Below are 26,778 nucleotides of genomic sequence, written 5' to 3'. Positions count from 1 at the left end.
ATAACGTGAAGGGCAGTTTCAAAACCTGCCATTGTATCATATTTCTGTACAGAAATAAAAATGCCTTTCACGTAATACATTTTCATACACATTTTAAACAAAAGCATGAACATTTATGAATCGACACATCCATAGCTAAATTTGCACTTATGTAACTCGATATTTTTTGCATAGAACAGCGTCAGAGGCATATATTTTACCCTAATGCCTACGTAATAACTCTCCATAAAATTTGTTAATATAATTTGCATAACCTTTATGGTCTGAACGGCATTTCTACATATGTATGAACTCGTTAGACAACGGCGCTAGCGGCGCTGTTAACTGAAATTTGTGCCGTAAAGATACCTTTAAAATTCCTTATTTTCTTAATGAATATTTTTGACGACCGCCGTAAAACCGATTCGCCGTTGAGTGATTGCGGCGTTAACCGCGGGCCGCCTGTACCTTCATAAAGGCATTAGAGTACTTTATCTAATGACCATTGAATAAAATCATTGCATTTAAGAAAAAACATACAAGTTAAAAATGAAGCTGTAAGCTTTTCTAACCATGGCAGTCAAAATGTCAAATTTGCAGTGGTGCTGCCATCGCTTCTGTAGGCGAATAAGACCTGCCCACTTTCAGGAATGATCGATACCAACTGACGAACTCCATCAATTGTTTGAGCCGCCAAGTCCATCTGTGGGGAGGAGGGAAGGGCTCTGCTTATGTAAGTGCTTGGTAAGTTTGTGTAAAATTTCATTTTATTATAAAAATATCAGTTTTACATGATGTACCAAGCACTTATAATTAGCAGATTCCCCATTGAAGGAGGAAGGAATCATGGACTAAATCTAAGTCAAGGCATTAACAGTAATGACTCAAAATTGACAGTAGTAAGTAGTAAGTACTGCAGATGATTACTACCTTTGGTAGGAGCTCCCTTTACCTGCAAAAGGTGTGGCAGCTTGGCCAAGGATTGCCCATAATGAGTGGGATCTTCGCAGTCGTGGAAGTACACCGAATGACTCATCAAAGACTAAAAAATAAGTGCCCTTGCCCTGGGCATATACCAGAAATTAAAAATAACACTGTCACCTACACATTAAAAACCGTACTGAAGCTTTGCAAAAACTCAATACCCTACACCAAGGTGAGGGGATAGAACAAGGACAGGTAACTCCTTGTGCTTCTTCACCAAACATCGTACCAGTTATCGACAAAGGACCTAAAGTACAACAATTTTCAAACAGTTTCTACCTCTTTGTGGTAGTGTGAGGCAAACACTGACTTACACCCCCAAAACTTCAATTGCATAATCGTTTCAGATAGGTTGCGTCTACAGGCGAGCAAAGTGGCGACTGCTCTGATATCGTGCACCTTCACCTTGAAGGAGGGGAGCACATCTTCCTGAAGCTGAGTGTGCCTATAATCATGTTCCTCAAAAAGAATGAAATTGTATTCTTCGACATTGCACGAGACGGGGATTTCACCAAACACCATAAATTGCTTGCTCAAAGGATTTAATGAGATTAGATATGTTTTGATCCCAATGAAGATCAATGCCTCTGTGCCTAAAAACTGAATTCAACATTGATCTATACCCTTTAATGGTCGAAGGTGACAGCAACCTCGAGGTCTTCAGGAAGAACATAAAAGTCTCCGACCTACGCTGCAGAGGTCTCAGAAGAGACGTTATTTCTTCTACACAAGTTTCTGAACACCTTCCACTTTGACTGGTGGAGCTTGTTAGTAAAAGCTCGTCTATAGTCAGCAACGGCTTCCAAGGCTTGTTTTGAAGAGCCTTTTGATCTGAAAAACTTCCTGACAGTCTGAAGCCTGTCAGAGATAAAGCAGACAACCCTTTGTGAAATCTTCTGAAGTGTGGCTGTTTGAGTAGTGACTGCTTTTGTGGCAGGAGTCTTGGTCTTGTTAAGTCCACAAGCAGTCGAAGCAAGTCGGGGCACCACTCCTTCCTTGGCCAGAATGAAGCTACTAGCGTCATGGAGACCTTTTCATGATCACCTCCCTGATCACTGCAAATAGAGGGAACCCATTCACGTCATCCCGACCAATCTAACAACATCGCATCTGTCGCCCATGCGAGAGGGTCCAGGAATGGAGAGCAAAGCCTAGGCAGGCAGTGCTTTTTCACTGCTGCGAACAGATCCATCAATGGTTTCCCCCAGTCTCCACAGGGAGTTTTAGACTTGGCAATTCAACATTCACTTTGTCATTAGGACCCGATTTCATCGGCTTAGTTCGTCTGCATGGACATTCATCCTTTCCTGAATGAACTAGGTGAGGAGGGTTACTTGGTTCTGTTCTGCTCAGAGAAGTAGGTCCTTCACTTTCTGATATTGAGAGAAGGAATGAGTTCCTCCTTGCTTTGGGATGTATGTCAGAGTTGTTGCATTGTCTGCATATACTGCCACTATCCTCCGCAATACCAGATGTAAGAAGTGTTGGAGACCAGGAGAAACTGATACTAATTCCTTCACATTTATAGGAAGATTGTTTCTGATTTGTCAACCATAGCCCTGACACATTCCTGTCTCCCAAAAGGGATCCCCACCCTAGATCCAAGGCGTCTTCGTCAAATCTGAGGTCAGGGTTCAGAGGTCAAAGGGACTTCCCTTCCTCAAGTTTTTTTTTTTTTTTTTTTCCTGCACCATGACAGTTTTAGATATAATTGAAGAGGGGGCACGTGAAGTCTCCTGAGTCTCATGAAAGACTACTAAGGTCAGAGTCCCCAGCAGGCTCAACCATTGTACTGCTGAGCACTCCTTCAGGGTGACGAACTCGCAGACTGTCCGCAGGCATGAGGCTATTCTTTTGGGGGAGAGAAAAACCTAAAAATTCTGAGAGTCCAGAATCATACCCAAATATAGAATCCTCTGAGTGGGGACTAATTGTGACTTCTTCTCGTCCATCACATTCCAATTTTTAAGTCAGTTGTAGTTTATTTAAGTCCTCCGTGCACTTCGTCTGAAGGAAACTGGAGAAGCCAATCGTAGAGATAGACAGACACACTGATATCTAGATGTAATCATTTCCCAAGAGGAGCATGAACACATTGATACACCTTGTTTCGGAAGATAAAAAGAAGAAACTTCTTGGAATCTGGGTGAAGCAGGATGTGAAAGTAGGCATCTTCCACATCCAGAGTAACCATCCAATTGTCCTGTTGTAGAGAGGACATTACCGAGGTGTTAATTTCCATGTGAAACTTTGTCTCCAACACAAACTTGTTTAAAAAGTGATGTCTAGGACCAGTCTCCACCCACCCCCATGAGTTGGGGACTACGAAGATTCAGTTGTAAAACCCTTCAGATGTGTGATTTAAAACTTCTTCTATTGCTCCCTTTCTTAACCCCTTCGCCACTGGCCTGCTGCATTGCTGCCAATGCTTGCATACCGCATGAGACCCCCTGTCGACCGCAAGTATCAATCATTACTTGCTCTCACTAAATTTTATGTTATTCATATTTTTCCTTCATATTCTTATGTGAAAACATTGTGTGTATGGATATTAATGAACATTTTTTACCCCATTGTCAAAAAATTACACAAAATATAGTAAGAATATTGAAAAAAATAGGAATATTTAGTACTACTCTGCCCGAGCATTCATCCATTCACACAATTTGTCAATTACATCACCAAAACAAAGGAAAAAAAATGCATCATGTAAGCAGATGAAATCTAGTGTGTAAGCAGGAATCCCATTGCCACCCTCCGTGAATCAGGGGGGGCTGGGTCTGGGCGCAAGTCACAAGATGGATCAGTTATGAACCGCCAGCCTTCATCGACAAGAGGTTCAATGTCTTCCAAACACTCGTTGTCACTGTCAACCTCTAAGAAATTATCACTATAATCATCATCTGATAGATTTGGCAGGTACTCAGACCCTGACTCTGAAAACACTATCATCTGACATGATACTGAAAAAAAAAACATAAAATAACTGCAATCAAAAGGGAAAAAGATTTAGAATTCAAATCTACATGGTTTACGGACAAAATCGTAATCATCCTTCTTAGATAATAGCCTGAGGCGCACTGGTATATGTTGGCCAGTACCCCTCCTAATATCCCATATGAAAATGACGTCACGACGTCCACCGGACGCTCATTGGTTAGAATGAATTGTGGGTGGAGCTTCAGCACCTCTCTCGTACACAATACTGTGCCTGGAAACCATCCAAGCTAAAGAATATGATATTGTTATAATACAATAAAGTTTCATACATACTTACCTGGCAGATATATACATAGCTAAGACTCCGTCGTCCCCGACAGAAATTCAAATTTCGCGCCACTCGCTACAGGTAGGTCAGGTGATCTACCGGCCTGCCCTGGGCGGCAGGACTAGGAACCATTCCCGTTTTCTACTCATATATTTTCTCTTCCACCTGTCTCCTTGCGGGGAGGCTGGGTGGGCCCTAATCGTATATATCTGCCAGGTAAGTATGTATGAAACTTTATTGTATTATAACAATATCATTTTCATACAATCAACTTACCTGTCAGATATATACATAGCTGATTGGCACCCTTCGGTGGAGGGTAAGAGACAGCTACTACTGGAATAGACAGGTAAACAACATCTGTTGTAGGTATAAAATAAAAACCTTGGTTCCTACCTGATAGGTGGTAGACTTCGTGGGTGTTTGCCCCGTAGTCTGCATCACCTCAAGAAACTTTAGCGAGATATGTGATCTATGGCCAAGAATTCTTGTGGGTCTGCCGAAGGGGTCTTATCCACTTACTCGGCAGAGCCTGAAAGGACTTTGTCAATGGGTGCTGATCCACTTATATGACAACACACCTTATTAAGGAGCACACAACCAATCCCGACCACCTGATCCTAACCACCATGTTAGTATTAAAAATTGCTCCGAGTTATCCCCAACTCTTCGCAACAACCGTAACTCAAACCAAATTGCACACGCACACAATAATTTTTCAAAAAAAAAGATACTCATCTACTAAAAGATATCACAAGAGTTCCTTACTGAACGGAAGTGACTGGCCGCCTGTGCGGTATCTGCACTTGTTCAGCAGAAAGTCTAGAACATATCTATTAGACTTAAGTAGTAAAAATTAAGGATTGTTGTCAGCTCCTGTACCCAGGATTGTGCCCGCAGACACAAAAGGACCTAAGGAAAAACATTTTTCATAGGTCACACGCACGTCCTTCAAATAGTGAGAAGCAAACACAGAATTACATCTCCAATATGTCGCTTCCAAGATATTCTTCAGTGACATATTTCTCTGAAAAGAGAGAGACGTCGCCACTGCTCTCACTTCATGAGCTCTTACTCTCAGGAGTTTGAAAGAATCATCCGTGCAAGCCTTATGAGCGTCCGTAATTACGTTCCTGACAAAAAAGGCTAAAGCATTCTTAGACATATGTCTTGATGGATCCTTCACTGAGCACCAAAGACCTTGTCTAGAACCTCCCAACTGTTTCTTTTTCTGTAAGTAAAACTTTACGCCCTTACTGGGCAAAGAGACCTCTCCGGTTCCCTGCCGACGAGACCCGATAATCCTTTTACCTCGAAGTTTCTCGTCAGGGCCGGATTCGAAGGATTTTCATTCTTCGCCAAGAATAATTCCTTGAAGGAACAGATGGCTGAATCTATATTGAACCCGACTTTGTCACTAAGGGCGTGCAGTTCACTAACTCTTTTCGCCGTCGCCAGTGACAAAAGAAATAAACATTTTCTCGTTATATCACGAAACGAGGCCAAATGTAGGGGTTCAAATCTCTCTGAAGACAAGAACTTCAGCACTACGTCTAGATTCCAGTTAGGGGGAGAAGTAATCTTAGACTTCTTGGTCTCAAAAGACCTAATCAGATCATGTAGATCTTTATCGTTTCCCAAATCTAGGCCTCTATTCCTAAAGACGGCCGATAGCATACTCCTATAGCCCTTTATCGTGGCTACGGAGAGACGCGATTCTTCTCTCAGAAATAACAGAAAATCAGCTATTTCTGTTACAGAGGTACTGGAGGAGGACAACTTCTTCGACTTACACCACCTTCTAAAAACTTCCCACTTGGATTGGTAAACCCGGATAGTGGAAGTTCTCCGGGCTCTAGCGATCGAGCTTGCTGCTTTGCTAGAAAAGCCTCTCGCTCTGACAAGTCTTTCGATAGTCGAAAGGCAGTCAGAGCGAGAGCGGGGAGGTTTTGATGAAACCTCTCGAAGTGTGGTTGTCTGAGAAGATCCTTCCTTTGTGGAAGGGATCTGGGGAAGTCTACTATCCACTCCAGTACCTCTGGGAACCACTCTAGAGCTGGCCAAAAGGGGGCTATCAGGGTCATTCTTGTCCCCTTTGAAGTCACAAACTTCCTGAGCACTTGCCCCAGAATCTTGAATGGGGGAAATGCGTAAACGTCTATCTGAGACCAATCTAGCAGGAAGGCGTCTACTGCTAGAGCTCTGGGGTCTTCCACTACTGAACAGAAGACTTCCAGTCTCTTCGAGAGGAACGTGGCAAAGAGGTCGACATGAGGAGTCCCCCAAAGAGACCAGAGATTGCGGCAAACGTCTGAGTGGAGGGTCCATTCGGTATGAAGGACCTGGTTCCTCCTGCTCAGCCTGTCCGCTCTCACGTTCCTTACTCCCTGAACGAACCTCGTCAGTAGAGAGATGTTCCTTTGCGATGTCCACAACAGCAGGTCTCTTGCGAGTTCGTAAAGGGCATACGAGTGAGTACCTCCTTGCTTCCGAATGTATGCAAGAGCGGTTGTATTGTCCGCATTCACTTGTACTATTTTGTTGTTGCTCACTAACGGTTCGAAGCTCTTTAGAGCTAGGTGTACAGCCAACAGTTCTTTGCAGTTTATGTGCCAGGACACTTGAAGAGCATTCCAAGTGCCTGACACCTCTCTCTTTCCCAAAGTTGCTCCCCACCTTTTTCCGACGCGTCGGAAAACAATACAAGGTTTGGGCTCTGTATTTCCAGGGAAGAACCCTTGTTTTCCCTCAGTGGGAGTAACCACCATTCTAAATGGCGTTTCATCAGATCTGGAATGGGAAAACTGTCCGAGAGGAGTCCTGTCTTCATGTTCCACGAACTTCTGAGGAAGAACTGAAGAGGACGGAGATGAAGTCTTCCTAGATGAAAGAACTGTCGAGCGAGGAAAGGGTCCCTAACAGGCTCAACCATTCCCTCGCTGAAGTACGTTCCTTCCTTAGGAAGAGAGAGACTTTTTCTAAACCTCTCGTTAGTCTCTCTTGAGAAGGAAATACTCGAAAACCCCGAGAATCCATCCGAATCCCCAGATAGACCAAGTTCTGGCTGGGATCAGTTTTGGGACTTCTCGAGGTTCACGAGTAATCCTAAGGTCTTTATCAGGTTTAGTGTCACAGTCAGGTCCTCCAAACACTGTTTCTCTGACTTTGCTCTGATAAGCCAGTCGTCTAGGTACAGAGAAATACTGATTCCTTTCAGATGAAGCCATCTCGCCACATTTTTCATAAGGCTCGTGAAAACCTGAGGCGCCGTAGACAGGCCGAAACACAAGGCTCTGAATTGGAAGATCCTTCCCCCCGTCATGAAACGGAGGTACTTCTTCGACGAAGGATGGATCGGGACGTGAAAATAGGCGTCCTGGAGATCCAGAGACACCATCCAATCCCCTTGGCGAAGAGCCGCAAGGACTGAAGCAGAGGTTTCCATGGAGAACTTCTGTTTCTGAACAAACTTGTTCAGAGCGCTGACATCCAGAACTGGTCTCCAGCCCCCCGAGGCTTTCGCAACCAAGAAAAGACGATTGTAAAACCCTGGGGAGCTTTGATCCAGCACTAGTTCTATAGCTCTCTTGTCCCACATCTGATCCACCATTTGTTGAAGAGTATCTTTCAACACAGGGTCCTTGTAATTGGCGGACAATTCCCTCGGAGTTGCCGTCAGGGGAGGATTGTCCAGGAAAGGAATGAGGTATCCCTTCTGAAGCACAGACATCGACCAAGTGTCTGTGTCTATGAGAGTCCAGGCTTCCGCAAATCCCCGGAGCCTGGCACCTACTGGTGTTTGGAGGAGCGCCACTTCACTTTCCCCTTTTAAAGGGGCGGAACGAGGCTCGACCTCTCTTCTCGGTCGTTTTTCTTTTATCGGTAACTCTAGCGGGAGGGCCTCCTCGAAAGGGCCGAACAGGAGTAGACACCCCTTTCTTTTCTCCCACCATCACTGGTCTCTTCTTCCTGGAAGATTGCAGAAGATCCTGTGTCGCTTTCTCCGTCAGAGATCGGGAAATATCCCTCACCAACTGTGAAGGGAACAGAAAATCAGACCTAGGGGCGAATAACAAGGCTGCTCTTTGCGAATGGGATACTGCTTTCGTCAAGAAAGCGCTAAAAACAGATCTCTTCTTCAAGAGACCTGCTCCAAATAAGGAAGAAACTTCCCTGAGCCGTCCTGTACCGCCTTGTCAATACAGGACAAAATTGCAAGGAGTACGTCCGGCTCTAGCCCTTCAGGGGCATGAGCCTTCTTGGACATCACCCCAAGGGACCAATCTAGGAAGTTAAAGACTTCTAGAATGTGAAAAAGTCCCTTGAGGAGATGATCCAACTCTGAAAGACCCTAAGTAATCTTAGCAGTGTGAAGGCTATGTCTCCTGGATGCATCTACCAGACTGGAAAAGTCAGCTTCAGCTGAAGCTGGGAGTGTGAGACCCATATTCTCCCCAGTCTGGTTACCAAAATCCCTCTCTTGCCCGTCAGTCTAGCGGGAGGCATGCAAAAACACTGTCCTTACTAGCTCTTTCTTGGTTAGCATCCAGCTATCCAGCGATTGAAGAGCTTCATAGAAATCGTCGGTCTCATCTTCAAGAAAGCCGACGATTTCGGCGTCTTAGAGCATGAAAAAAGTGAACGAGGCGAAGGAGGAGCGGCAGGGATCAATGCATCTCCGTATTCCTGGAGGAGGAGAGCTGTCAAAACTTTGTAGTTAGACAGCCCTTCTTTGCCGTGAGTCTCGTCCTCTGAGTCCTCTTCCAAAATCGGATCAGAAGGAGAGGCCACTTCCCGTTCCGGGTCTTCCTGTCCAAAAACTCTCTCTACGGGAGACAAACTCCTAATAGGAGAGGGGCTAAGAGAGTGTAAAGAGCTCCTATGCTTGGCTGGCTCTTCGTACTTGCTGGCTCCTCGCCCTGCTGCGTCTCGCGCCTGGCTGACTCCTCGCGCCTTGGCTGTCCCTCGCGCCTGGCAGGATCCTCGCGCCTGGCTGGCATCTCGCGCCTGGCTGAGCTCCTCGCGCTTGGCTGGCGCCCGCGCGCCCGCCTGACTGGTGTCTCGCGCCTCTCAAAGCTCTCGCGCCTGGTTGGAGTCTCGCGCCTTTCTGGTGCCACATCCTTGTATGTCAGATGCTTGTCTGGCGCCTCGCGCTTGGCTGAATCCTCACGCCTGGTTGTTACCTCGCGCTCGGCTGAAGCTGCTGGTCTGGCAGACGTATCCCATCTGGGAATATCCTCGCGCCTGTAAAGCGTTTCTCGCTTGTCTGACGCTCTAATCCTAGAAGACGCTTCTCGTCTGTAGGACGCCTCGCGCTTGACTGGCGCGACGCGCTTGTCTGGCGAATCAAAATCGTCCAAAGAGTCTCTATCCGAGTAAATCTCAAAAGACTCACGTCCCACAGGAGCCTCACTCCTGGCGGGAGAAGGAAGACGAGTCTTCTTGACCGGCAGTCTCACGTCTTTCTTACGAGGAGGATCCTTCGAAAGGACTCCTACCAAGGCGGATAGCTGTTCCTGCACGCCAAAATGATCCTCTTGGAAGCCTCTCCTGCGTCTTCTTGAACGGGAGAGGGAGACCTCGAAGGAGTTTTGCCCACATCATGGGACGTCAAAACCCTCTTCGCCTTCTTGATGGAAGGAGGCGCTTCTTCCGAAAAGCGTTCTGGGCTTGAATCCAACACAGGATCTCTCCAGTGCCTTTTCAGGGGCCTGGACAAGTCCGAATCCTTCCACCCTCGTTTAGGAGAGGGAGAAGCGGACGAAGAGAAGCACTCTCTGAGGACGCTTTTCCGATAGCGGTCCTGAGCAGTCTGTCTATATACAGCGCCTGCTGAAGGGACGCCTGACCGGGGGGAATTCTCCACAACCTCCGTACGGCTTTCGACTTTCCTTCTCCTCTGGGCTTGGGAGCTTGGAAGAGGTCTAGGCCTGGGAGCGTCGCAGAGACGGTCAGACGCCCCTCCACAACACTGGGGACACTCACTTCACTATAATCACTTTCACAGTCCTTACCTTTCATGGTAGCCATTTTGGATCTCATCCTGTGAAGAGTAGCTTTCAGTTCAGCAATTTCCGAGGCCGAATCTGAATGTAAAGCCAGTGAGGGCCCTGATACAGAATTAGAATCATAATTAAGAGAAGAGTTAGAATTATCCAAAGGCTCAATAGGCCTTGTACTACTACCCGCAATCTTAGATGCAGCCCTTCTGACTCTATCCCTTTCTAACTTCTTCAAGTAAGAAGTTAGAGTCTTCCATTCCTCAACATTCAACCTCTCACACTCATGACAGGTGTTAGAAATAGAACAATCAAAAACCCCTACATTTGCGACATACAGTGTGAGGATCAACCGAAGCTTTCGGTATCCTCACCTTGCAGCCTACATTCACACACATTCTCACACAACCACTTGAATCAGACATTCTTGAAGAAAAATCAAAAGCAAGTCCAAATCCAGTCCACAGTAGCGAATGCCAAAACAACGATCCAGGTACGTCACCAAAAGTAACCCAAAAAAGATGATCAATTGTCTAGAAAAGCGAATTCCAGTCAAGAGGTGGCAGCAACGATGTTGATACCACCGGCGACAGAAAATATATGAGTAGAAAACGGGAATGGTTCCTAGTCCTGCCGCCCAGGGCAGGCCGGTAGATCACCTGACCTACCTGTAGCGAGTGGCGCGAAATTTGAATTTCTGTCGGGGACGACGGAGTCTTAGCTATGTATATATCTGCCAGGTAAGTTGATTGTATGAAAACGCTTTGCTTTTCAAGAGGGATGAAAGACGTACATGCGTACGTCCCGGTATTTTATTACTGTACCGTAAAAGACGTACATGTGTACGTCCCAATGCTGAAGGGGTTAAGAGAGCTCCCACCTCCTAGGAAAGGGCCGAAAACCTTTCGGAACTTTGTTAGTGCACTGTCAATGCTATAGGTGAAGATGATAGTGGAGGCTTCTCAGTGAGAGGAACTGAATAAACCTCTTTCAATACCTGGGCGACCTAGGGTTCCGCCCCTTTGAGGCTCCATTCCTCCCAAAACAAAAGGAGCCTGGTATCAACTGTGGCACAGAGGACAGGCAAATCACTTCTTGGGGGTTGTCTTGGTTGGTGTTTTCTGTGAACTTATAGGTAGGTCGCAAGTTAGTTCTTGGTCTAGGATACGGTTTACTTCTTCCTCCCCGACAAAGCTGAGCCTGTAAAGGAAAAGCTCCGCGAAAAGGCTGATCCTGTAAAGGAGATCTTGCTGCAGTTTTATCTACTAGATTATGATAACAAGTCGGCCTTGGATCTAGGGTGGGGATCCCTTTTGGGAGACAGGAATGTGTCGTGGATTTCTTTGGCAAATTCTACAAGATATATAGATGGGACTTATCCAGGGGAGCAAACGTCAGTGCCGATTTCTGGATGGAAGACAAGATAACCATAGAGAAGAGGGAGGCCAACTCATCCAACCTATCCCTCACCAACTTTGTCAGCATGACAATACTCCATGCCACTCCGACAAAAATCCCTCTGCATGAGTTGGGCAGCTTGATCTCTCTGGCTAATGCTCCCATGGTCCAATAAAGAAAACTCATTATTTCTAACATTTGGAATAAGTTCTTCACAAGATGGTCCATCTCCGAGGAAGAAAAATATGTCTTGGCTGACACAAAAGCTAAACCTCTTGAGGCATCCACTAAGGCAGAAAAGTCTCCCTGGGAGGAGGCAGAAACTCCCAAGGAAGGAGTTTCTCCCAAGGAAGGAGTTTCTCCTCTTAGTCAGCTTGGAAGGAGGAAATGCAAGAGAGGCTTTCCCTTCCTCCCTCTTGTTAGCAAGCTCATCTACCTTCCAAAGTACCTTCTTAGAGGACGACAAAACTAACTTAGGAAGGCCTAAACTATCTGACAGCTTTTTCCCCGTATGGAAAGTCAACGCTGGAGAAGCAGGAGATGCAGGCTCAAACAAGTCGAAGTTGGACAGGAAAACTTACGCAATGACGAATAGATTGAGGAAGGAGCTAAAATCTTGGTCTGTTTATTCCTCCTCAAATGAGATTGAAGACAAGGCAACATCTATATCAGGAGTCTCCAAAGGTTTCTTCGTAAGAAAATCCATCAAGTCGTTTAGCTGCTGCTTGATAGGGCCTAAAGAAGGGTCTTCTTGTGCAGAGGAAGCAGAAGTAGACGAGCATTCTCCACCCAGTGCCGAAAGGACAGATGCGGGTGCCAAAACAGCTGCTGGTGCTTGGACTGAAGAAGCAGACGCTTGGAAGTCGGAAGCGGACACTTGGCAGCCAGAAACAGGCATCTGGCAGCCAGAAGCAGGCGCCTGAATGATGGCTGCGGGCATCAAACGTACGGAAGAGACATTCATATAACAGGAGCAGGCACCAATGTCTCGAAGAAGTAGGGCACTTGGGAGAACAAGACAGGTGCTTACAAGAAACTCCAAAACTCTCGTAAGATCTCAAAGGGCAATCCAGACCAGAGAAAGACTTGGGACTATCCCAAGTCTTAGGATAACGAGCTGACTTGTCCATGGATGGTCTTTCGAGACTGCTCAAAGACTGTAGACTAGTACTAACTTCTCTACTTCTTCACAGGGGAAAGAAAAGCATTGGCAGGCACTGCATGCATCTTCAAAGGACGAGATACTGATGAGAATCGTCACTGGTGCTTCCTCTCAGAAGAGCCTTCCCAGTCCGACGACAGACGGTTGGCACTGAAAGAGATGCCTTGCCTATGGTGCTCTGTCAACATCTGGGGTCGATCACCAGGCGCGAAGGCTCGACGGAGGGGCAACGGCTAGTGGGCAAACCCCACTGGCCTCCCTTGGACCTCCAGTATGTCTTCTCCCCAGTGAAGGGGAGCAGGACAGGGACCTTTGTCTAGGAGCACCAATGGGACAAACAGCCACCTCCTAGAAAGCACTATACTATCACTTGGCACTGCAGTGTCATTATGCACTTCAATCACATTAGGAGCACTGAAAGACAATTTCTCTAAGAATAATCTGAAAGAGGAACCTAATTCCACTATCGCATTTGTGAGAAAAATGATATTGTCATGTTCTACAATAAAGTTTTATACATACTTACCTGACAGATATACTTAGCTATAGACTCCGTCGTCTCCGACAGAATTTCAAATTTCGCGGCCACGCTACAGGTAGGTCAGGTGATCTACCGCCTAGACCCTGGGTGGCAGGACTAGGAACCATCCCCGTTTTCTAATCAGAATTCTTCTCTTCCACCTGTCTCCTGCGGGGAGGCTGGGTGGGCTATTAATCGTATATATCTGTCAGGTAAGTATGTATAAAACTTTATTGTAACATGACAATATCATTTTTATACATTCAACTTCCCTGCCAGATATATACTTAGCTGATTAGCACCCATTGGTGGTGGGTAAGAGACAGCTAACTACTGAAATAGACAGGTAAACAACATATGTTGTAGGTATTTATAAACCTTGGTTCCTACCTTATTAGGCTGAAGACTTCGCGGCTACTGCCTTGTAGTCTGCTTAGCCTCAAGAGCCTCAGCGAGATAATGATCTATGGCTAAAGAGTTCTTGTGGGTCTGCCAATGGGGTCTTATCCAATTACTCGGCAGAGCCCTAAAGGCCTTTGTCAATTGGGTGCTATTCCACTTAAACATGACAATACACCTTGTTCAAGGAGCACAAAACCGATCCCGATCACCTGATCCTAACATACATGTTAGTTCTAAGATTGTAAGGAGTCATCCCCGAACTCCTCACAAACAACCAAAAAACTCGAAACATAATTACACTTTCATTACAAAATATACAAAAAAAAAATTTTGTACTCGCCACCCTACCTAGTCATAACATACCCTTGATCGCCTACCAGCAATATGACAACCTGAGAGGTACACTGCTCCGCCGTGCGACAGTAGTGAGCTTGCTACTAGGAAAACCAAAAGCACATATCTCGACAAGTGGGTTTTATGTACCGATAAAAATAAAAACACAAAATTAAGGATCAGTCTTTGCTCCAAGACCCAGTACTGTATCTGCTGATACAAAAGGACCTAGTGAGAAGCACTTCTCATAGGTCACTCTCACGTCCTTCAGATAATGAGATGCAAACACTGAATTGCACCTCCAATATGTAGTCTCGATGATATTCTTCAGAGACATGTTCTTTTGGAACGCCAAAGACGTTGCTACTGCTCTTACTTCATGCGTCTTGACCTTTAGAAGACCGAAGGATGCCTCAGAGCAGTTCTTGTGAGCGTCTGTAATAACGCTTCTCACAAAGAAAGCTAAGGCGTTCTTGGACATGAGTCGTTTGGGGTTCTTCACTGCACACCAAAGACCTTGTTGACAAGCTCCCATCTGTCTCTTCCTCTCTAAATAGAATTTAAGAGCTCTCACTGGACAGAGAGATCTCTCTATCTCTCTGCCTACCAGGTTAGATAGGCCTTTTACCTCAAAACTTCTGGGCCAAGGTTTTGATGGGTTTTCGTTCTTTGCCAGAAACATTGTCTGGAAAGAACAGATGGCAGCATCTCCTTTGAACCCCACCGTGGAATCCAGAGCGTGTAATTCGCTCGTCCTCTTGGCTGTAGCGAGAGCCACCAGGAACAAGCATTTCCTAGTGACGTCGCGGAAGGACGCCAGATGTAAAGGTTCGAATTTGTCCGATGAAAGGAATTTCAGGACCACGTCTAGATTCCAACTAGGTGTTCTAGGAGTAGCTGCTTTCGCTTACGTCTCAAAAGTCTAATTAGATCGTGTAGATCTTTGTCGTTAGCAAATGTCTAGGCCTCGATTCCTAAAAAACCGAAGACAGCATGCTTCGGTATCCTTTTATTGTCGAGACAGATAGGTGTGACTCCTTTCTCAGAAAGAGGAGGAAATCGGCAATATTCACTATAGAGGTACTGGAGGAGGACAGTATTCTGAACCTTACAACACCTCCTAAAGACTTCCCACTTCGACTGGTATACTCTTCTCGTCGAAGCTCTGCGGGCTCTAGCGATAGAGCCCGCAGCCTCGCGAGAAAAGCCTCTCGCTCTGACAAGTCTTTCGATAGTCGAAAGGCAGTCAGAGCGAGAACCTGGGAGGTTGTGATGAAACCTCTCGAAGTGGGGTTGTCTGAGTAGATCGTGTCTGTTTGGAAGCGATCTGGGGAAGTCCACTATCCACTCCAGTACCTCCTGTGAACCATTCCTGGGCTGGCCAAAATGGGGCTATGAGTATCAACTTCGTGCTCTTCGAAGCTACAAACTTCCTGAGCACTTCCCCCAGGATTTTGAACGGGGAAAGGCGTAAGCGTCCACACCCGACCAATCCAATGAGAAAACGCGTCTATAGCGAAGGCTCTCGGATCCTCTACTAGAGAGCAAAAGGTCTCTATTCTTTTGGATAGGAACGTCGCAAACAAGTCTATGTGAGTCTCCCCCACAGGGACCAAAGACTTCGACACACTTCTTCGTGAAGAGTCCATTCTGTGGGAAGGACCTGGTTTCTCCTGCTCAGTCTGTCCGCTCTCACATTTTTGATCCCGTTGAACCAAACCTTGTGATGGAGAGTTATGCCTCTTTCTTCCGTCCAGGTTAACAGGTGTTTTGTCAACTGATAGAGGGAGAACGAGTGCGTGCCTCCTTGCTTTCTTATGTAAGCCAGAGCCGTGGTGTTGTCTGAGTTGATCTGTATTACCCCGTCTCCGAACTATCTTTTCGAAGGACTTTAAGGCTAGGTGTATGGCCACAAGTTCCTTGCAATTGATGTGCCAGGACACCTGTTCCTTTGTCCAGGTGCCTGACACCTCCCTTGCTCCCAGCGTCGCTCCCCATCCCGACTCCGAAGCGTCGGTAAACAACACTTGGTCTGGGTTCTGCAGAGCAAGCGATAAGCCTTCGTTCTTTTGAAGCTGAGGGATCCACCACCTCAGATGCTCTTTTACTTCTTGTGGAAGTTGGAAGATGTCCGAGAGTTGACCCGTCTTCCAGCTCCACACCTCTTTGAGGAAAAACTGAAGAGGGCGAAGGTGAAGTCTCCCTAGCGAGAAGAACTTCTCCAATGAGGACAGGGTCCCTAAAAGGCTCAGGTAATCCCTCGCTGAGCTGTCCTTTCTTTCTAAGAAGCTCGAGATTCTCGACAAACCTCGAGCAATTCTTTCTCGCGAAGGATATACCCGAAAACCCCGAGAATCCATCTGAATCCCCAGATAGACCAAGTTCTGGCTGGGGATCAGTTGTGACTTCTCGAGGTTGACGAGCAACCCTAGCGAATCTATCATGTTCCTTGTTACTTCCAAGTCCTTTAGATTTTTTGAATGGTCTAAATGAAGACCTTCCTCTCTTTTCAGAGCTCTTCTTTCTGGCAGGGGGACGAGCCGTTGCACCTCCACGAAAGGGCTGCTGAGTAGGACGAGGTTCCTTCTTAACCGTCGCCACTACCGGTCGTCCTTTCTTGGACGTTTGAGTAAGTAGGTCTTGTGTTGCTTTCTCAGTTAGTGAGCGAGATATATCCTTGACTAACTGAGAAGGAAACAGATGATCTGATAGCGGGGCGAACAGTAAGGCAGTCCTCTGGCTCGGAGAAACCCCTTTCCATACACTGATCTCTTTTTCAGGAGACCAGCACCGAAAAGTGAAGCCACTTCACCTGAACCGTCCTGTACTGCCTTGTCCATGCAGGACAGAACGCTATGGAGAATTTCTGGGTTCTTCAGAAACTCCGGATCCTTAGATTTGTTGGCCAGAACTCCGAGCGACCAATAATCCAGAAAATTGAACACCTCTAAAGTGACAAAAAGTCCCTTTAGAAAGTGATTCAACTCTGAAGTGCTCCACGTCGCTCTGACCGATCCTAAGGAGTGACGTCTAGAGGCCTCCACTAAACTGGCAAAGTCGGCATCTGCAGAGGCGGGTAAAGAAAGACCCATAGTCTCTCCTGTCCCATACCAAATACCTCTCTTCCCGGTGCAATCTGGAAGGAGGCATGCAGAATACCGTCTTTCCTAACTCCTTCTTCTTGTACCATCCAAGAATCTAAAGAATGGAGTGCCTTCTTCATTGATATCGCAGGCTTCATTTTCAAGAATGCCGACGATTTAGCCGTAGCTGAGCTCGAAAAGAGCGAACGAGGAGAAGGAGGAGCTGCAGGACTAAGAGAATCTCCAAACTCTTGTAGTAGTAAAGAGGCCAAGACTTTGTAACTCGAAAGTCCCTCATTAGCAGGAGGATCGTCGTCAGACAACTCGTCTAACCCTCGATCCGACGAAGGAGAACGTTCTTGTTTTGAGGAAGAGTCCTTCCAAGACCTCCTATGTTCTGAGAGAGGAGCTTCCATTTGGCGAAGAGTCATAACCTCCAGGAACGAGTCCCCGACTCTTGACTCCTGGCTCTTGACTCTTGCCTCCTGACTCCTGCCTCCTGGCTCCTGACTCCTGCCTCCTGACTCCTGACTCCTGCCTCCTGACTCCGGACTCCTGCCTCCTGACTCCGGACTCCGGACTCCTGGCTCCTGCCTCTTGACTCCTACCTCCTGGCTCCTGGCTCCTGCCTCTTGACTCCTGCCTCTTGCCTCCTGGCTCTTGCCTCCTGGCTCTTGCCTCCTGGCTCTTGCCTCCTGGCTCTAGCCTCCTGGCTCTTGCCTCTTGCCTGGATGCCTCCACACTCTTGGCTCTTGGCTCCTGCCTCCTGGTTGACTCCTCACTCCTGGCTCTTGGCTCCTGCCTCCTGGGTGACTCCTCACTCCTGGCCGGTGCCAGACGTGTTGATTGTTTCATCCAGGTTTCGTACAGGAAACCTCACCTCGTGTAGGAGTATCGATCCTGGAGGTAGATACCTCCATACGTCTGGAGGATCTTTTAATAGGAAGGGAAGTGTCTTTCCTTCTAGGAGGCTCCTTTGACAGGACTCCTACAAATGACGAAATCTGTTCCTGCATCGCCATCATGAACCTCTTTGTAGCCTCCTCTTTATCCTCTTCGGAGGAGGGGAAGGAGGAGGGGAGGAGTCCATAGCCTCCACCTCCTGCCCTCCTTCTCACTCTGGTTGGAAGAATGGCTCTTCTCCGCCTTCTTAACTCCCGATGGAGACTCCTCAGGGAAGTTTTCAGGGCTCGAGTCAATAGTCGGCGCCCTCCAACTCCTGAGAGGCCGAGATCGATCGGAATCTCTCCAATCACGTCTCGGTGATGAAGATCCCGACGACGAGAAACACTCACGTAGGACGCTTTTACAATAGCGGTCCTTGGCAGTCTGGGGTGTCACAGAAACCGCCGAAGGGACACCTGATCGGTGGGGATTCTCCACAACCTCCTTTCGGCTTTCGACATTCCTTCTCCTCTGGGCATGTGAGCTTGGAAGAGGTCTAGACCTAGGAGCGTTGCTGAGCCGACCAGATGCCCCCCTCCACTACACTGGGGACACTTATATCACTGTCTAATGACAAATCACTAGCCTTACCTTGTATGGCAGCCATTTTGTTTTCCATTATTTTGAAGGCTGCTTTTAGATCTGCAAGTTCCTTTCGCTGGATCTACAGGTTCTGCAATAGGAGAAGGGGCTGCAATGGAAGGAGAAGTAGCAATACTTACCCTTGGGGAAGATCCCAAGCTTGGAATTAGTTCAGATCTAGAACTACTTAAACTTCTATGAGAAGCCTTCCTCGCTCTTTCTCTTTCTAACTTTTTTAAATAATTAGTTAGATTCTTCCATTCGTTCTCACTCAAGTTCTCACATTCTTTACAAGTATTAGTAAAAGAACATTCATACTCCCTGCACCTCTTGCATACCGTGTGAGGGTCTACCGAAGCTTTCGGCAACCTCACCTTACAGCCTACATTCACACAACGTCTCACAACCATACCAGAGTCAGACATATTTAAAGAAAAATCCAAAATCAAGTCCACAAAACAGTCCACAAAAGCGTATGCCAATCCAACAATCCAGATACGTCACCAAAAGTCGGTCAAGAAGATCAATTGCCGGTGAAAAAAGAAAAACCAATCGAGAGGAACCAACAACATGTTGATGGTCCGGCGACAGAAGAATTCTGATTAGAAAACGGGGATGGTTCCTAGTCCTGCCACCCAGGGCAGGCGGTAGATCACCTGACCTACTGTAGCGTGTGCCGCGAAATTTGAAATTCTGTCGGAGACGACGGAGTCTATAGCTAAGTATATATCTGGCAGGGAAGTTGAATGTATAAAATTAAATTTTCTTTCAAACTTAGATTCTAGACTGGCTAAAAGTGCTGGGGTTAGAAACATGGGAGCCTGGAATCAGAGTATTAGGCAAAGGAGTAGGAGTAAAGATAGAAGACATTCAGGAGGAAGAGAAGAAACAGTAACCTCTTCAGCTACTTCAGGAATTACTAAAGAAGCCCTACTTTCAGCTATAAGAGCTGCCTTCCTTTTCCAATCCCTGTTAAGCTTATCTATATGCACTTTAAAGGCCTTCCATTTACCCTCTCCCTAACCCTTACATTCTGGACAGGTTAATTCTAACAAACAAGCCTGGCCCCTACATTTAACATATTTAGTATGGGAGTCATATAAGAAAATTTGTTCAGTCTGGTCTTAAAACCCCCAGATAATATCTAATACAGTCTGGTCTTACAACCCTCAGATATCTAATACTTGAAAAGCTGGAATCTGACATAACAATGTCTAATCCAAAGCTGAATAAGCAACAAACCACCATACAAAATGAATATGTCACCAAATTATGAAATAATCCACCACAAAATGATCAGACGACTGCCAAAAACTACCGTTGTTACCAAGGAGCCAGCAGAAAAACAAATGATGGAGTTCGTCAGTCTGTACTGATCGATCCCGAAAGTGGGCAGGTCCTGTTCACCTACACAAGCAATGGCAGTGCCATCCCAAATTTGAATTTTTGACTGCCGTGGTTAGAAAAGCTTACAGCTAATTATAAGTGCTTGGTAAGTCACCTGTGTAAAAATAAAACTTAGGCCACAAGCTAAGTGCTGGAACCAATGAGATCATTCAGTGCTGAAAGGGAAATTTGAGTATAAAGGTTTTAAAGGGGTAACAGGAGGAAAACCTTACCATTGCACTATAAAGCAATTATTAAGAGGGTGGGCAGTAAGATGGAAGACATTATGAATGGAGGTACAGTAAAAGAAATGAAAAGGGTTAAAGCTATGGCAAAGCAAAGCAGCGAAGAACCTTAAGTAATGCCTAGAGGTGCACCATGCAAAGTGCACTAATGGTACTACTTCCCTCTGGGAGGTATTCCTTAACTCAAAATTACTAATCTACCAAATATACTGAATTTACATATCACATCTGTGATTACGATGCATGTGATGTCCCAACGCTAAACGTGGCTAGAGAAATCAAAACAGGGATCAAATAACAATTTGTTCCTAATGTATTATGGATGTTTTATATTCTAAAGAATGTACCATTAATCAATGGAATAACCAAATGCACAAGTTAAAATTCTTCTTCAACAGGGTTAGGCCAAAATGTTTTGTCAATAGTGTCACATATAATAAATTCACAATAAAATTATCATATTCGGTAAATGAGTAAAGCTGGCATTTGACACAAAGGAAGCCAACTAAACTGATTATTCCATTGATTAATGGTACAAACTAACTATGAAAATATAGAGAGAATAGGACAGTATATAGAATTTAGGCCAAAGGCCAAGCACTGGGACTTATAAGGACATTCAGCACTGAAAGAGACGTTGACAGTAAAAGGGTTTGAAAGGTGTAACTGGAGAAAAACCTCGCAGTTCCACTATGAAACAACTGTTTGGGGAGGATGTAAAGTAAGAGGGAAGAGAGAGAATATGAACGGAGGTACAGGGATGAAAGAGGTTACAGCTAAGGGCCGAAGGTTGCTGCAAAGAACCTTCAGTAATGCCTAGTGTATGAAAATATATTACCATACCTTTCCTGACTTATCCAGGCAAACAGTATGCAGTCCCCCGGCAGCTATGGCTACAATGTCTTCAAGATCTGGTACAAGCGCAGGCCGAGTTTTTTCTTCAACACCATCACCGAGGCCCAGCTGGCCAATATCACCCATCCCAACAGTTAAAACCACACCTCCATCAATCTTGGGAGCTTCCAAGGTTACTGTGAAAAACAAATATAAATCCATCAGTTTCATATAAATAAGATGAATATATGGGTTTTTAGCTTAATATTATCACTACTGGGAAATTACAAACTGAAGATAATCTACATTTTTCCTAGATATACCACCAAAAGTTCACCTAACTTTACCTTTGGCAAACAGGGAATTATGCAGGGATGGTCACTGACTGTATTATAATAAAAAGATTGCAGGTTTGTTTTTTATGAGAAATGCCAAGGATATTCCCACTGTATTTGTGGATAGCTAAATTTTGTGAATACTTATAATGCTTTGAGCTTTCAATTTGGTAGTTCATACACAAGAAAAACCCACTAAAAATACTTATATGGTACTCAGAACCAATGTACACGGGATTCAATGGACAAAATCCACCCAAGGGGAGTGGCTCTTTTTTTTTTCTCTCTCATCATGCAGCGAGCCTATTGTTGCTGTTTGGTCATGTTACTCACGCAGCGCACATATTGTTGGTTACGCATTGCATCACGCATTGTACCATACATCATGCATACGCAAATGTACTGTATGTTGTACACAATAATAGTCATTAACAGACAAAGTTTGGTATAGTTCCAGAACAGGCCATTCTTGTTCATGTGTAACTGCACACATCGGTCCGTGCGTTGTTTCTATCTGATTCTGTCGTGGCCTTCACTATGTCATCTGTGCGTAAGGGAGATGAGAAAAGGAAACACTAACCTCAGCATTGGTGTGAAATTGGAACTATTATGAAGCTGGAGTCAGGAGTTACCGTGGCCAAAGTGTGAAAAAGCATACAGCTTTTGCCAGAAAGTTTGATGTTGACCCTACCAATGATAAGAAAGGTGTTGTGAATAGGCGTAAGCACATGAAAGTGTGTTAAAGTAAGGACCTGGAGGATGCTGTCTACAAGTGGTATGTGCAAGAGGTCAGAGAATGTCAATGTGCGTGGGGTGGAGTTTCTTGATGCAACTACTACATTAGCAAAAAATTTAGCTATCAATTTCAGTGGCAGTACAGGCTGGCTATGGCCATTCCATAATCAACACGGTATTCGTAAAGAAGTGGCACACTGCGAGTTTGGTAGTTGTGATAAAGATGCTGTGGAACCAATCTATGTTAAAGTTCAGAAACTCATTAGGGAGGAAGACTTATATCTAAGTAAGATTTACAGTGGTGATGAAACTGATTTGTTTTGGCACTCACTTCCAACTAATACACAGGCATTTATAAGCGTGGATTCCTGGAAAAATGACATTTTTATAGCTGAAAGGTCTACCTCGGCAGTCAAATCTTACAAATTTTGAGGTGACGCCACCATCTCTAGTGTATGTGTATAGAACCTGCCCACTTTTGGGACCAATAGGTACAAAAGTACAGGGAGAACCAATTCATTTGGCCTGCCATGTCCATCTGCAGGGAGGAGGGAAGGGCTTTATAAATTTAATTACTTTGTAAGTATGTGTAAAAACTAATTTTATTATAAAAATGTCATTTTTACACATGTAACTTCCCATGTAATTACCTACAGCTGATTCCACTCCCATGGAGGTGGGAATCATGGACATGACCTACATCAAAGACATTATAGGTATAAGCAGTTGTCGATTTACAACCGCAACTGGTTCCGACCACCAGTCGTAAATTGATTTGGATGCAAGTCGGTCCATGTTAATTTACCGTAAGAATATTATACAAGCCTAGCATACACTAGGGTAATAAGTACCATCTTTACATATAGAGTAGCCTAGCCTACACTACATAGCATACTTTATACATATATAGCACAGTAATTATTAATTTCAGCTATTCCCTAGGTTAAATGCACATTGGCTTATGATAATTCATTACAAAGAGAAACTGAATAATACTTAACAAGTTAGCCTCACGTATACGATGATGATGTTATCAAGGTACATAGTATATTGTATATATACGAACACAGTAGCCTAGCCTACAGTATACACTGTATACTACATATATGATATAATTTAGTAATTTGTTAAGAAATTCACAGTTTTGTGAAAACATGAAGTTTTTATTGTAAAACTAGTATTATAATACCTACCTGAAACCCTGAATAAGCCCTGGTCACTTACCAGCCCGAACCCTCATTTATTAAAAATTTACCAAATCTTTGGTTAAAATAAACAATCAGTGTTGCCAATCTCCTGGCAAACACCCTCGTTACCTAGTTACCAGCCCACCGCTGATAGCCCTGCCTCACGGGCCGGTCACACCTGCCCTCTCACGTCAATCATAACTCAATAACTACGTATGAGAGGGGAGGAGGGTGGGAATCATTCAGGTGTTCAGGTAAGTATTACAATACTAGTTTTACAATAAAAACTTCATATTGCAATACACCCCCTGAACAACTGAATAAGCCCGATTACCAACATTAATTTGGAGGTGGGGAATCAAATCTGCCCGGCCCACCACTGTACCAGTTGTCAGTCAATATAATTGAGTACGCGAGTCAGTCTCAAGTTCATTTGCCACTCGTCCAAACTAATCTCCCATGTGTGGCCTTCTAGGCCTCCCATATGTGGAGGGAAAAACTCCCTGCACCTCTACCCTAAGGTCAAAACTCATTGAGTGCGGGAGGGATACAAACCTGTTTCCTCTCAGCTGGCTATGTGCCTCACCTGAGTAGAGGAAAAACTGAAGACCTCCCATGTGGCTCTTGGCCTCCCATGTATGGAGGGAATCTGAAGACCTCCCATGTGGCTCTCGGCCTCTCATGTATGGAGGGAAACTGAAGACCTCCCATGTGGCCTTAGGCCTCTCATGTACGGAGGAGAAAACCATGTCCATCAGTGCGTCTGCGACGGTGTCGTCGTTCGTAGTGATGTCCTCTCCTGTAGTGTTGTACCTGACTGACTGTTCTCTGCCTGGTTGGCACTTGGAAGAATACCCTCAGATACACCCAGACATGTTCTTTCCTATCTGTCCTAATACTTAAAATCCTCTCGTGATATATCATATCATGAATACCTTCTACATATCCCTAATATTCGCTCCCTACTCTAATACTAACTCAGACAGCGATTGTTTGGTTTAAAAATAGAATTTAGGCCAAAGGCCGAGTATTGGGACCTATGAGGTCAGTCAGCGCTGAAGGGAAATTGACAGAAAAGTTTGAAAAGGTGTAACAGGAAGAAAAACCTCTCTGTTGCACAATGAGTCCAGTGTTAGGAGAGCGTGGAAAAATAGGATGAGAGAATATGAAATCAGGAAAGTGAGAGAGAGAGAGAGAGAGGAGAGAGAGAGAGAGAGAGAGAGAGAGAAATACAATCGTCTAGGATGAAGAGAGATAATATGAAATCAGGGAAAAGAGAGAGAGAGACAGAGAGAGAATTACATCTCCACCTCCGTAAATTGCACCCTCTTCTAAGTTAAAAAGGTATTATCTTAACGATAATATACTTGTATAACTGCGTACAGCTATGAACAACAGAACGAGAACTTGTTGCTAATGCGATCGACTCCTAAAACATCACTTTATTGTATTGATCCGCGTGAGACAGTAATCGAATCCGATAGCAACATCCGTTATTGTATTCATCCGTGTGCGACGGTAATTACTGTATTCATGTTATAAATGTAGCTGAAGCTAATAAGGCAAAATTACGTGCATCACCAACCTGGACAGAAATCCGATGCTTTTGTATGAATTCAAACGCAGCCGTGGAAAAGAAACTAATAGCATGAAGGAGCTCATTACTGTTGTTTTCACACCGACAAAGGATTAATAAAGTATATAAAGTGTAAGGTTCGTAATACCTATGAAAAAGAGTGAAAAGAACGGAATCCTAAATTTAACGCAATCTAACCCGAGGGAAAAACTAGCTTCCAATGAGACGTATTAGTCAAATTTTTGCCTTAATTACATCGTAAGACGAACAGTAAGACTTCGCTCCAGAAGTTAAGTATCCAGATATTCATTAATATGCTAAGTAGGGACAAAAACATTAGCCGAGACCAAGTGATATGCAGTGTTCCCCCCGTATTCGCGGGGGATGTGTACCAGACAACCCCGCGAATAGTTAAAACCACCACTAAAAATGCTTATAACTGCCTATCTTGAAAGTTCAGATGCCAAATGTATACATTTAATAACATCCTACTTCAAATATACCTAAAATTACTAACCTATTACTGCATTAATCTTTGAGGTTATATATTAATATCATTTTAAAGTCATCTTAACCATTTTACCATTAAAAATATATACCTACAGCAAATAACAGAGAGAGAGAGAGAGAGAGAGAGAGAGAGAGAGAGAGAGAGAGATGAATGGCAAACACTATATTTGACCCTCAAGAGTGAAATTATGAATTAATTCTGAGACAGAGAGAATAATAATGGAGAGAGATAAGGAGAGAGAGATAGAGAGAGAGAGAGAGATGAGACGAGAGAGAGAGAGAGAAGAGAGAGAGAGAGAGAGAATAACTCCTAGACTCCGCTTCCTCCCCTCCACCAATTAGTATATCAAACTCATTTACTCCCCCGCCCATGTTCCTCCAAGTGGATAAAAAGACTGGGAATCGCTATTTTTAATTAATCTTATTAATATTTGAAAATTAGTTATAAGGTAAATCATTTATTTACACTACAAAACAAATAAACATATGTGAGAGAGAGAGAGAGAGAGAGAGAGAGTATTGTTACTGTTTAATCTCATTAAACGTAATATTATTTGTAAAAACTAGTACTGTATATTATTATTTTACCATAAAATGTAGTAATGTCCTTAAAGATATACTTATACATGCACTTTACCAGCCCAAACAGAGGGCGAGTTACCACTAGCGCATGCTAGTATCTCGTGTGGAGAGAACGAGAGAGAGAGAGAGAGAGAGAGAGAGAGAGAGAGAGAGAGAGAGAGAGAGGAGAGACCTTACAGACCTTACAGTTCGTTCGGGTTGCCCCAGGTCCCTCAGTGTGAGGCGCCTCTAATGTCTACCAGAGAGTTGCTAGTACATCTTCCGGTATATTTTGCATCTTCCAATCTTGGATGGTCTGGGATGCAGTTTAGATATTTGTCGAGCTTATTCTTAAACACATCTACGCTCACTCCTGATATATTCCTCAGATGAGCTGGCAACGCATTGAATAGACGCTGCATATCGATGCTGGTGCGTAGTGGATTAATGTCCTGTTGTGCTTTCCTTATTTTTTCCTGGGTATAGTTTTGGGCACTATTAATCTACCTCTGCTTGCTCTTTCTGATATTTTTAGTTCCATGATATTTTCTGTTATTCCTTCTATCTGTTTCCATGCCTGAATTATCATGTAGCGTTCTCTTCTCTTTTCTAGACTATATAATTTTAAGGATTGTAGTCTTTCCCAGTAGTCTAGGTCCTTAACTTCTTCTATTCTAGCTGTAAAGGACCTTTGTACACTCTCTATTTGTGCAATATCCTTTTGATAGTGTGGGTACCATATCATATTGCAATA

General features: G+C 44.7%; 1 protein-coding gene across 1 annotated transcript in view; it reads right to left on the bottom strand.

Moving 5' to 3' along the window:
* Nucleotides 1-26,778, bottom strand: part of LOC135205509 (regulator of chromosome condensation-like) — a 117,229-nt gene that overhangs the window by 58,663 nt on the left and 31,788 nt on the right. Inside the window, exon 3 of the mRNA XM_064236245.1 lies at nt 21,130-21,317. Within this exon, the coding sequence (XP_064092315.1) occupies nt 21,130-21,317 (188 nt within the window). The remainder of the gene's footprint in view (nt 1-21,129; nt 21,318-26,778) is intronic.

This window comes from Macrobrachium nipponense, chromosome 24 (assembly GCF_015104395.2).
Source record: "Macrobrachium nipponense isolate FS-2020 chromosome 24, ASM1510439v2, whole genome shotgun sequence".
Classification (NCBI taxonomy): Eukaryota; Metazoa; Arthropoda; class Malacostraca; order Decapoda; family Palaemonidae; genus Macrobrachium; species Macrobrachium nipponense.
The sequence above is the reverse complement of the archived record's forward strand: the minus strand, read 5'-3'. Positions and strand labels throughout refer to the sequence as shown.